Source organism: Portunus trituberculatus, chromosome 9 (genome assembly GCF_017591435.1).
Source record: "Portunus trituberculatus isolate SZX2019 chromosome 9, ASM1759143v1, whole genome shotgun sequence".
Classification (NCBI taxonomy): Eukaryota; Metazoa; Arthropoda; class Malacostraca; order Decapoda; family Portunidae; genus Portunus; species Portunus trituberculatus.
This window is the reverse complement of record NC_059263.1, coordinates 9519603-9531356: the sequence shown is the minus strand read 5'-3', so window position 1 is coordinate 9531356 and position 11754 is coordinate 9519603. Positions and strand designations below refer to the sequence as shown.

Below are 11754 nucleotides of genomic sequence, written 5' to 3'. Positions count from 1 at the left end.
TTTCTAATTTAGTAATTATTAGTACAAGCATATACAATTATATATATATATATATATATATATATATATATATATATATATATATATATATATATATATATATAAACATTTTATTTTTTCAGTTGTAAGCAGTTTCCTTTGTTGTACTATATGCATTATGTACACCATTTGTGGTCCTTGTATCTTATCCTAGAGAGTTGTGATCCATACTCTTATAAAAAGTCTGAGCTTACTCAATAAAATTCAATTCAAATTCACACACACAGACAAACACACACACACACACACACACACACACACACACACACACACACACACACACACACACACACACACACACACCCGCGTAGTGTAGTGGTTAGCACACTCGACTCACAATCGAGAGGGCCGGGTTCGAGTCCCGGTAAGCGGCGAGGCAAATGGGCAAGCCTCTTAATGTGTAGGGTGTGTTCACCTAGCAGTAAATAGGTACGGGATGTAACTCGAGGGGTTGTGGCCTCGCTTTCCCGGTGTGTGGAGTGTGTTGTGGTCTCAGTCCTACCCGAAGATCGGTCTATGAGCTCTGAGCTCGCTCCGTAATGGGGAAGACAAGCTGGGTGACTAGCAGACGACCGAGGTGAATTACACACACACACACACAGAGAGAGAGAGAGAGAGAGAGAGAGAGAGAGAGAGAGAGAGAGAGAGAGAGAGAGAGAGAGAGAGAGAGAGAGAGAGATGAAAAGATGAACATTTTAGGAGAATTGAGAAGGTAAATTAACTGTTTATTTAGTATTACTGCCTGGTCGTTCCTTTAAGATTGGGAAGGGAAGTAAGGTAGCGAAGAATGCGACTTGAAAAAAATAACAACAACAACAACAACAATAATAATAATGACAATAATAATAATAATAATAATAATAATAATAATAATAATAATAATAATAATAATAATAATAATAACAACAATAATAATAATAAAACTCTTCATCTCACGTTTTTCACACTCATCACTAAATTTTCTTTGTCTTTTCCACGTTTTTCTTCGTCAGTTTTCGAGTATCGGGTCGTGGTGGTGGTGGTGGTAGTAGTGGTGGTGGTGGTGCTGTGGGAGACAGACGTGGGGGGCATGGTGGCAGGAAGGGTGTGTGAAGGGCATCCACAGATGCTTAAAACCCGGCAGCTGCACCCACGCCCTCACACTCCTGCTCCAGATCTTGCTGCGGAACAAGGTGGGGTGTTCTGTCTGCAGGTTGCCACACACTCAGTAACTTGAGTCAGTGTTAGCTTACTCAGATAGGTTACCGTACGTTAGGTTAGTTGGGTCTGGTTAGGTTAAGTTAGAATATACAAACCCGTGTATTTGCTACGAGCTTTTTGAAATATTTTTAACGTATGAGGCGAAAGTTGGCCAAGAGCAACAGAAAGAGGGGAAAAAAAAAAGGCCCACTTGAAATGCCAGTCCCATTGCAGGTCCGAGAGAGTTTGCCAAAGCAGAGTCATAAATGTCTTGAAACCTCCCTCTTAAATGAATTCAGGTCATAGGAAGATGGAAATATAGAAGCAGGCAGGGAGTTCCATAGTTTACCAGAGAAAGGGAAGAATGATTGAGAATAATAGTTAACTCTTGCATTAGAGAGGTGTACAGAATAGGGGTGAGAGGAAGAAGAAAGCCATGTGCAGCGAGGCCGCGGAAGGAGTGCAGTTAGTAGTAGTAGAAGTAGTAGAGGTGTAGTGTGGAAGTGTTTCAGAGTAAGGTTCTCAGATGACGCTGGTGTGAAGTGGTAGTAGGTGGCTCACGCTCACTTCTTGATGGTGTTGCTTCAGATGCGTGGTGCCGTGCTGACCCTCGCCGTGGTGGCCTCCTGCTGGACCCTGGCCGCCACCACCCCGACAGTTGGCCTGGGCTTGGGTGGCTTAGGTCTTGGCATTAAACCCTTGATTGGTCTCAAGGTAAGGCCCTCTGTCTGTATTTACCTAGTTGTATTGTACAGGGTTCGAGCGAGGCTCGTAGTGTCCTGTCTCCGTGTCTCCATTTATCCAATTTTTCCTTAAAGTTATGCACATTATGTGCTGTAACAACTTCATCACTCAATGCATTGCACTTTTCCACCTTTCAGTGTGGAAGACTGTATTTTCCAATATCCTTCACACACTGCTTCATCCTAATCTTCTTTACGTATCCTCTTGTCCTTCTAGCTTCTTCTGTCACCAGCACCAGGTCTTCCTTGTCTATTTTTTCAATGCCATTTACTATTTTATACATTGTTATTAGGTCTCCTCGTTCTCTTCTATCTTGTAAGGTTGGCAGTTCCATTTCCTTCAGTCTTTCTTCTTATGTTACGTCCTTTATTTTCAGTACCATCTTTGTAGCTATCTTTTGAATCCGTTCTAATCTTCTTATATCTTTTCTAGAGCTCGGTGACCACACCACTGCTGTATATTACAGTTTATGACGTATCATGCTTATGTGTGTGTGTGTGTGTGTGTGTGTGTGTGTGTGTGTTTCACTGTTTGATCTGCTGCAGTTTCTGACGAGACAGCCAGACGTTACCCTACGGAACAAGCTCAGAGCTCATTATTTCCGATCTTCGGATAGGCCTGAGACCAGGCACACACCACACACCGGGACAAGGTCACAACTCCCTGATTTACATCCCGTACCTACTCACTGCTAGGTGAACAGGGGCTACACGTGAAAGGAGACACCCAAATATCTCCACCCGGCCGGAGAATCGAACCCCGGTCCTCTGGCTTGTGAAGCCAGCGCTCTAACCACTGAGCTACCGGGCGTGTGTGTGTAATTCACTGTTTGATCTGCTGCAGTCTCTGACGAGACAGCCAGACGTTACCCTACGGAACGAGCTCAGAGCTCATTATTTCCGATCTTGGGATAGGTCTGAGACTAGGCACACACCACACACCGGGACAACAAGGTCACAACTCCTCGATTTACATCCCGTACCTACTCACTGCTAGGTGAACAGGGGCTACACGTGAAAGGAGACACACCCAAATATCTCCACCCGGCCGGGGAATCGAACCCCGGTCATCTGGCTTGTGAAGCCAGCGCTCTAACCACTGAGTTATCTGTGTGTGTGTGTGTGTGTGTGTGTGTGTGTGTGTGTGTGTGTGTGTGTGTGTGTGTGTGTGTGTGTGTGTGTGTGTGTGTGTTTAACTCCTAAATACCTCACCTGTCTGTCTTATGTCTATCTGTCTGTGCTCCACCACAGGTGCTGGGAGGCCTCCTGGGCGGGTTCGGCGGTCGCCACCACAAGGGTCTGGGACTCTTACACGTACTCGGCAAGCGGTCGGTGGACCAGCAGCAGCAGCAGGCCGCAGCGGTTGATCACGAAATGCTGTCCATGGTGGCCCAGCTGGACCCCCAGGGGTGCCTGCTCAAGCTTCTGTGCCACATGGAGACCAAGGAGGCCGAGGCACTCAGCCGCCACGAGACCATCCTGGCTGGACTGTTCCGCGATGCCAGCGACGCCGCCACGCCCTCCAGCGCCGCCTTCACCTACGCCGTCGGGATCGGCAGCAAGAGTCGCGACGCCGCCGTGTGCGACAAGGTGTTCAGCAAGTGTCCGCTCAAGTACGCCCAGCTGTCCTCCGTGCTGGAGGAGTCCTGGACCTGCCCCATCGGAGGCGCCCTCCAAAACTAAGGTAGCATGCCGGCCTGCCTGCCTGGAACCTGCCCGTATCCTGTCTAGAGCCTGCCTGCCTGAAGCCTGCCTGGAGCCTGCCTGGAGCCTGCCTGGAGCCTGCCGGCCTACCTGACTGTCTGGCTGACTGGATGGCTGGATGGCTGGTTGGCTGGCTACCTGGCCGAAAGGGAGATTGGATGACTGGCAGACTGGTTGACAGGAGGGCTGGCTGACTGACTGGCTCACTGCCTAGCTAGCTGACCGATTGGCTGCTTGCCCGACCGACTGCCTGGCTGACTATCTGGCTGACTGAATGACTCACTGTCTGCATCGCTGGATGACTAATTTTGGGTCTAATGGATGATTCACCATTTTTCATTTACCTGCCCTGTTGATCTGCCACCAAACACACACACACACACACACACACACACGGCCCGGTAGCTCAGTGGTTAGAGCGCTGGCTTCACAAGCCAGATGACCGGGGTTCGATTCCCTGGCCGGGTGGAGATATTTGGGTGTGTCTCCTTTCACGAGTAGCCCCTGTTCACCTAGCAGTGAGTAGGTACGGGATGCAAATCGAGGAGTTGTGACCTTGTTGTCCCGGTGTGTGGTGTGTGCCTGGTCTCAGACCTATCCCAAGATCGGAAATAATGAGCTCTGAGCTCGTTCCGTAGGGTAACGTCTGGCTGTCTCGTCAGAGACTGCAGCAGATCAAACAGTGAATTACACACACACACACACACACACACACACACACACACACACACCTCAACACCATACATGCTTCCTGTTCCTCCTGAATAACAATAAAATCAAATAACAAAATGTCTCTCATTCTTCCTTTCACAACATCACCGGCCTGCTGAGAAACAAACGATGTCAGAACCACTCCACAACTCAGAACTAGGAGGAGGAGGAGGAGGAGGAGGAGGAGGAGGAGGAATACAGAGGAAGACAAACAGCAACAGACCCTTAGGTCCTTACTAGGCTGTTTGTTGAGACTATCTACTAACTACCAGTGATAGAGATAGGACAGCAAAGCAGAAGGCTCCTCCCCATCCACCCCTCCCTCCAGCCGAGGCTGGCAGGAAAAAAGGCAAAACCATGTGATATTAAAATGTCACATGGAATTTTAGTAGAGAGTGAAAAGGAAATATGTAATCTACGTCTAACTACTTGTGTTTGTGGGGGAAAGTGTTAACGCTTGGTAAATGTCATGTTGTGTGTGCATTGTGTACGTGGATGCGCAGTGTGTATGTCGAATGGGTGGTGCGGCAGCCTTGCCTGGCGCTTTCTAGGGAGGCAGCAGTCAATCAGGCCCCAGCTCCGTTCAATCCACTGAGATAGCATACTTTCCTGTAGGGACGCCGTACGCTAATAACCCCTTGCAGCATTGATCCCTGGTATTTGGTTCCCGATGATGATCAATGGTTGACAAGGCCCTCTCCAAACACAGCCCGTCACAGGTCGAGAGTAGTAGTAGTGACCGTTCACTCTGGGCTATCTGTGCGTGTATGCAGTGTAGTGTAGTATGTATGTAAACACAGTGTGGAGTCAAAAAGGTGGTGCGGCAGCCTTGCCTGGCGCTTTCAAGAGAGGCAGCAGTCAATCAGGCCCCAGCTCCGTACAACCACTGTAAAAGTGCACTTCCCTTTAAAGGGCGCCGCACACTGTATGGTTACCCCTGCAGCGGTGACCCTGGTACCTTAAATCCCGATGATGGTCACCTACTGTCAGGGCTCTTGACTATCCACAGCCCTTCACAGATCGAGAGTAAAAGTAGTGACCGTTCACTCCGGGCTATCTGTGTCATGTATGGAGGGTGAGAGTAATTCAAACTAACGGGCAATTTAAACCACGATCAGAGGCCCGGGAGATAAAAGAAAAAGCGCAAATTATTCGGAAATGAATAGCGACAACCGGGGATTAGATTCAAAGTATTTATCGAGGCGAACTTTGAACGTTTCGATAGTACCTGAGTTGACAACATTTGATGGCAGACCATTCCATATATTAACTATGCGATTAAAGAAAAAGTGTTTGGCTTCATTTGTTACAAAACGCTTACCAACAATTTTGAAACCATTGCTTCTGGTGACATTTGACTGGTCGACTGATACGTATTTTTGAATATTCATATTTGCAAACCCATTAAAAATTTTGAAAAGCATGATAAGGTCGCCTCTTACTCTCCGTTTCTCAAGAGAAAATAAATTTAATTCCTTTAGGCGTTCCTCGTAGGATTTGTTCCGCAACCTTGGGATCATTTTTGTTAATCTGCGTTGTATTTTTCTAATTTTTCAATATCTTTTTTGTAATACGGTGACCAAAACTGAACATTGTATTCGAGATGTGGACGGACGAGTGAGTTATATAATGTTAATATTATTTTCTCAGACTTGAAAGTGAAAGATCGTCCAATGAAACCAACTAATTTATTCGCAGTTTTGACGACTTCAGTACAGTGTTTGCTAGGCTTGAGGTCTGCTGAAACAATGACACCAAGATCTTTTTCTTTGTCCACACTCGTCATTGGGGTATTATTCATCTTGTATGTCGCCTGAGGATTTTGATTTCCTATGTGTAAAACGTGGCATTTATCTATATTGAATTTCATTTGCCACTTGTTTGACCATTCGATGAGAGTATCTAAATCTCTTTGCAAAAGTTGTCTTTGGCTTTCTGAGTCTACTCTGTTTGCAATTTTGTGTCATCTGCGAATTTTGAGAGCTTACAATTTATTCTTTCATCAATGTCGTTAATATATATAATAAAAGAATAGGTCCCAGAACTGATCCTTGAGGAACGCCACTGCTTACGTTAATCCAGTCTGAAGATTTACCATTGATCACAACTCGCTGTTTACGATCAGACAACCAATCCTCGATCCACGCTGCAATGTCACCAGTTATACCATGCGCTTTTACTTTGTTGATAAGACGTTTATGTGGCACTTTGTCAAAAGCCTTTTGGAAGTCAAGATATATGATATCGACCGCTCTGGTGTTGTCGTACAAATTATATATATCATGGAAAAAGTCAAGCAGGTTTGTTAAACATGACCGCTTGTTTCTAAATCCATGTTGTGATTCGTTTATTATGTTGTTACTTTCTAAGAATGCAACAACTTTATCCCTCAAAACTGTCTCCATTAATTTACCTACCACTGAAGTGAGGCTAATTGGTCGATAATTTCTAGTTTGAGACTTGTCACCTTTTTTAAAGATTGGAGTTACGTTTGCGAGTTTCCAGTCATCAGGAACTTTACGAGTGCTTAGTGATTTATTAAAGAGGATAGACAATGGTTTAACAAGTTCGTTCTTTGCCTCTTTTAGTATTCGTGGAGAAATTTTATCGGGACCAGGAGTTTTATTTGTTTTAACTTTATTTATTGCGCTCAAAATTTCATTTTCTTGGATATCGCACGTATTTAAAAAGACATTATTGCTGTGATTTGGTGCAGTTGGCTGATTTTCTGAATAATTTTCTTCAGTGAAGACTGACGCAAAGTAATTGTTTAATTTAATAGCCATTTCAATTTCGTCGTCCGTGTGTTCGCCATTGTCTAGAGCTAGCGGCCCTATTGATGAAGCTATTGCTTTTTTAGTTCTGATATAACTGAAAAACTCTTTAGGATTTGTCTTGCTACGATTGGCGATATGGAGCTCATAATTTTCTTACTTTCCCTAATAAGTTTTTTAGCATTGCGTCGCAATTGGTCATGCTCAGTCTTGTCTCTTTCATTGTGCGTTGTTTTGTATTTGTGGTAGGCGCGTTTTTTAGCAGAGAGACAGTTTTTTATTTCTGAATTCCACCATTTAGGTTTATAGCTGGCGATTGAGCGCCTATTTCGTAGTGGAATAGAGGATTTTACAGCTCGATCTAGTTTAAATGTAAATATTTTCCACGCTTCATTTATACAATTTGCACTCGATAATTGGCTCCAATCGCTTTCAGACAGAATTTTTCTGAGTTTTCCAAAATTAGCTCGATGAAAGTCAGGTACTTTTTCTTTACTTACATTTGTGAGCATCTTACTTGTTTTGACATTGAATGTAATCGCCCGGTGGTCACTGGTGCTGAATTCGGAACCAACTTCTACATTAGAAATTATATTTTCATTTGTCGTTAAAATAAGGTCTAAGATATTATCACCTCTTGTTGGATGTTGTACGAGTTGATCAAGACCACTTTCTAAAAGATTATTATACAAATTTTGTCCCGAGTGTGAATTTAAAGGATCGCCCCATCTGTTAACGGCAAGATTAAAGTCTCCAACAATTATGGTCTCATTTTCTGACCAAATTTCAGCTATTTGTTCATATAGTTTGTTGTCAGCTTCCTGTACTTGTCCTGGAGGTCGGTAAATGACACCAATTACTAATTTTCGCGGTTTAGAGCTAAGTTGAACGTATGAGACATCAATATTATTTATCTTTTCGACTGGTTTCCAAAGCGGAAACCAGGAGGAGGAGGAGGAGGAGGAGGAGAAGGAGGAGGAGAAAACAGCAAGTAATTTTCCATAGTCATTACTGTACTCGTCTCTTTCACTGAAGCATTCCCGAGCAAGCGTCTGTCTCGGCATTGTGGAGATAGATGGAGCTGCGTGGAAGCGTTCAGTCATTCATCGTGTGTGTGGGGGGGGAGGAGGGTGCGTAATGTAAAAATCCTGTTGATCTCTCACTTCAATCCCCAAAAAAACATCGCTCAAAGCCTGTGTAGCTTCAGGTTGGACCTTTGGAGAGTAGTGGAGCAGTGTTTCACAAGAAGGATCCTGCTCGTTACTGTCACGTTCACATTTCCTTTTCAAAGTTTTTATTTTCTTTAGACTCAAACTGCCGCTTTCACATTTCCTTATTAGACTTTTTATTTTCTTCAGACCCAAACAGCTGAACAAGTATCGAAACTTCTGATGCTGTTTTATATATATATATATATATATATATATATATATATATATATATATATATATATATATATATATATATATATATTCCTTAGTATCAGTAATGTTCCCTAGCAGTAAAGTTCTCAGGATCCTTATCAGAATACGAGAGATGATGGGATACTCGTAAGCTTGACAAGCTACAATGGAGAAAGAGATAGGAAGGTATTGGTTCTCATTACGGAGTGGTGGATGAATGGAATGGACTCAGTAATCAGGGTATTAGTGCTGCGTTACTAGGGAGCCGTGAAGGAACATTAGACAAGCTTGTGGATGTAGGAGAAGAGGATGTAGATTATAGGTAGAGTTGTTTCCTTCATGCATGGAGTGCCGCGTGTTGGCCTGATGGCACTTTGCAGCTTTCTCTACTTTCTGATGCACTGATGTCAACAGTCAAAATACTCACTTGCGCTTGGTTCTCTAACCCTTCCCCTTGTTGGTTCCACGACGACAGCAGGAGGTGCCGTCTCCTGGCTGACGGAGACGCGGCAGCAGGACTTTGTTCAATAAGGCACAGGGCGTCGCCACCACAGGATATGGAGACATCTTTTTCTCTTCATTTATTTATTCATTATTTAAAAAGAGAAAATAATATATGAGAGTTGAGGTGTTAGTATGGCAAGGTGTGTGTGTGTGTGTGTGTGTGTGTGTGTGTGTGTGTGTGTGTGTGTGTGTGTGTGTGTGTGTGTGTTTGGTAGTAGGTAGCCAGGTAAGTGGTGAATTATTCAGTAGCGCCAAGATCAGTCAATCAACCAGCCAGCCAGGCAGGCAGGCTCTAGAGAGGATAGTGGCAGGCTCCAGGAAGGCAGGCTCTAGACAGGATACGGACAGGTTCCAGGCAGGCAGGCAGGCAGGCAGGCATGCTACCTTAGCTCTGAAGGGCGCCTCCGATGGGGCAGGCCCAGGACTCCTCCAGCACGGAGGACAGCTGGGCGTACTTGAGCGGACACTTGCTGAACACCTTGTCGCACACGGCGGCGTCGCGACTCTTGCTGCCGATCCCGACGGCGTAGGTGAAGGCGGCACTGGAGGGCGTGGCGGCGTCGCTGGCATCGCGGAACAGTCCAGCCAGGATGGTCTCGTGCCGGCTGAGTGCCTCGGCCTCCTTGGTCTCCATGTGGCACAGAAGCTTGAGCAGGCACCCTTGGGGTCCAGCTGGGCCACCATGGACAGCATCTCAGGGGCCACAGCTGCGGCCTGCTGCTGCTGCTGGTCCACCGACCGCTTCAGAATACCAAGGCCCAGACCGCGGTGGTGGCCGAACCCACCCAGGAGGCCGCCCAGCACCTGAGAGAGGGGGAGGAGGAGGTGAGAGAGAGAGAGAGAGAGAGAGAGAGAGAGAGAGAGAGAGAGAGAGAGAGAGAGAGAGAGAGAATAGTAATTGTCTCTCTAGTAGACATAGTAGACGTAGATACAAAAGAAAAAAGAACTACGTTTGGACGGATGCGTTCACCACACACACGCACGCATGCACGCACGCACGCACGCGCTCACTCACTCACTCACTCACTCACACACACACACACACACACACACATACACACACACCACAGTGCCTTACCTTCAGACCGACCAAAGGACCAAGCAGACCAGCACCAAGACCCACGGTGGGGGTGCTGGCGGCCAGGGCCCAGCAGGAGGCCACTACGGCGAGGGTCAACACGGCACCACGCATCTGCGGCAACACGTCAGGTTAACCACCACCACCACCACCATACAACATCGCAATGGCACACAGCTTTCCCTAGGGCCAAAGGGGCAGGCAGAGGGGCCGTCAGCAGCGCCGCGCCGCTGCTGACGCAGGGCGCCTTGGCGGGCCCTTGCCTTGCAGTAGATAGGACCAAACTTTTCTGCCTCCCTTTGGATCCCTCTCCAGTGAGAAAAGAGCATGCTAACACCAGCAACACCTGTGGTAAGTAACAACGCCTGAGGCAACCCTGCCGCCCTCAGCTGCATGTGTGTCTGATCGCCTGACTTATCACAATGACTGATAGACTAACTGACTGATGGATTGACAGACTTTTTCAGTCTGACAACCTCCCTGGCTGACTGTTTCACTGACTGACAGCCTCCCTTGCTGCGGCACCCACCTTGTCTCTGTGCAGTGATCGCTGAGAGAGTTGTGTGAGGTGGTGGCGGCGGCGGCGGGTTATATAGTGCCCCTGGTGCATGGGATCGCTGGTGGCCGGGGGCGTGGCGGCTGCCCTTCTCACGCCCTCCAGCCGCCGCGCTGCCCTGCTGCCCGGACAAAACTGGCCCATTATAAACTAAGAAAAAAAAAAAAATTGAGTAGGTAAAAAAAGGACTCCCGTAGCAACGAAAGGCAAACACCGAAGGACGCGACGCCCGAGCCCGAGACGCAACACACCACGCCACGCCACGCGGTGGTGGTGGCGTTAAGGCAGGCTTTTGTCGCGCCGCCAGGGAAGAAGCCGTTCACTTATGATAGCAAATTTCTGTTGGTTTTGTGTGTACAGGGGAAAACTAAAGCGTAAGGGAAGAGAGCAAAGCGCGTGGCGTGGAGGCGCGTATTGCAGCAGTGGCCTGTACTCAGAAACGCATCGTTCTCCCTCTCCTCCCAGGACTGTTTGCAAAGGCCACAGAGATCATTAGCTGGATTAGAATGTGGGCTTTTTTCTGTTAACAATGTAGAAATCTGGTCAATCTTTCTATGGAGTTATAAGAAATCCTTCAAATCCTCGGCACTCCAACCACACCATGCAGTGCACATGATTTCGAAACTGCCGCTCGTGACGCCCAAAGGTGTCAAGAGTCTTCTCTGTTATGGGGTCACAGGAGGTCCACCTGTATGTCCAGCTGACTTTCATTCATTGTTCATAAACATTAGTAAACATTTTTATTGCTTTATTTTATTATTTTTATTTTATTTTATTTATTTTTTTTTTCCCCGCTTAGATTGATCTTTTCAATGCTTATGCGCCATTGATATATGAGTGTTTTTACAAGGCTCACAGAGGTGGCGGTGATGGTGCGGTACGTGGGTTTGGTAGTAACGAAAGGCGTCACATACTAGAGAAGTGTGGCAGACACTGAACTAAAAGCTTTTATAAGTGGCTGAGGTGCGGCGCAGAATTGTTTCAGAATGTGATCCCGCGAAGACTATGAAAATTATGACGCCGATGATGACGGCCTGGCGCGGCAACCTTGCCACCAGCCCTC

General features: G+C 46.5%; 2 protein-coding genes across 2 annotated transcripts; one reads left to right on the top strand and one right to left on the bottom strand.

The window, feature by feature from the left end:
• Window positions 1-1080: 1080 nt before the first annotated feature.
• Window positions 1081-4122, top strand: LOC123501624. Its single transcript, XM_045250576.1, has 3 exons — window positions 1081-1211; window positions 1807-1932; window positions 3213-4122. Exons 2-3 carry the CDS (start codon window positions 1807-1809, stop codon window positions 3642-3644), a joined length of 558 nt encoding a protein of 185 aa, XP_045106511.1. The 5' UTR covers window positions 1081-1211; the 3' UTR covers window positions 3645-4122.
• Window positions 4123-9121: 4999 nt separating this feature from the next.
• LOC123501626 lies at window positions 9122-10711 on the bottom strand. The gene is made up of 3 exons (XM_045250579.1): window positions 10665-10711; window positions 10136-10249; window positions 9122-9861 (listed from the first exon to the last, which is right to left on the bottom strand). The coding sequence occupies exon 3, from the start codon at window positions 9689-9691 to the stop codon at window positions 9443-9445; it is 249 nt and encodes an 82-aa protein (XP_045106514.1). The 5' UTR covers window positions 9692-9861; window positions 10136-10249; window positions 10665-10711; the 3' UTR covers window positions 9122-9442.
• Window positions 10712-11754: the final 1043 nt, after the last annotated feature.

Coding starts and splice junctions, on each gene's coding strand:
- LOC123501626 (XM_045250579.1), bottom strand. CDS start 9,691: ATGGAGACCAAGGAGGCCGAGGCACTCAGCCGGCACGAGACCATCCTG.
- LOC123501624 (XM_045250576.1), top strand. CDS start 1,807: ATGCGTGGTGCCGTGCTGACCCTCGCCGTGGTGGCCTCCTGCTGGACC. Junction 1,933..3,212: donor AACCCTTGATTGGTCTCAAG/GTAAGGCCCTCT, acceptor GCTCCACCACAG/GTGCTGGGAGGCCTCCTGGG.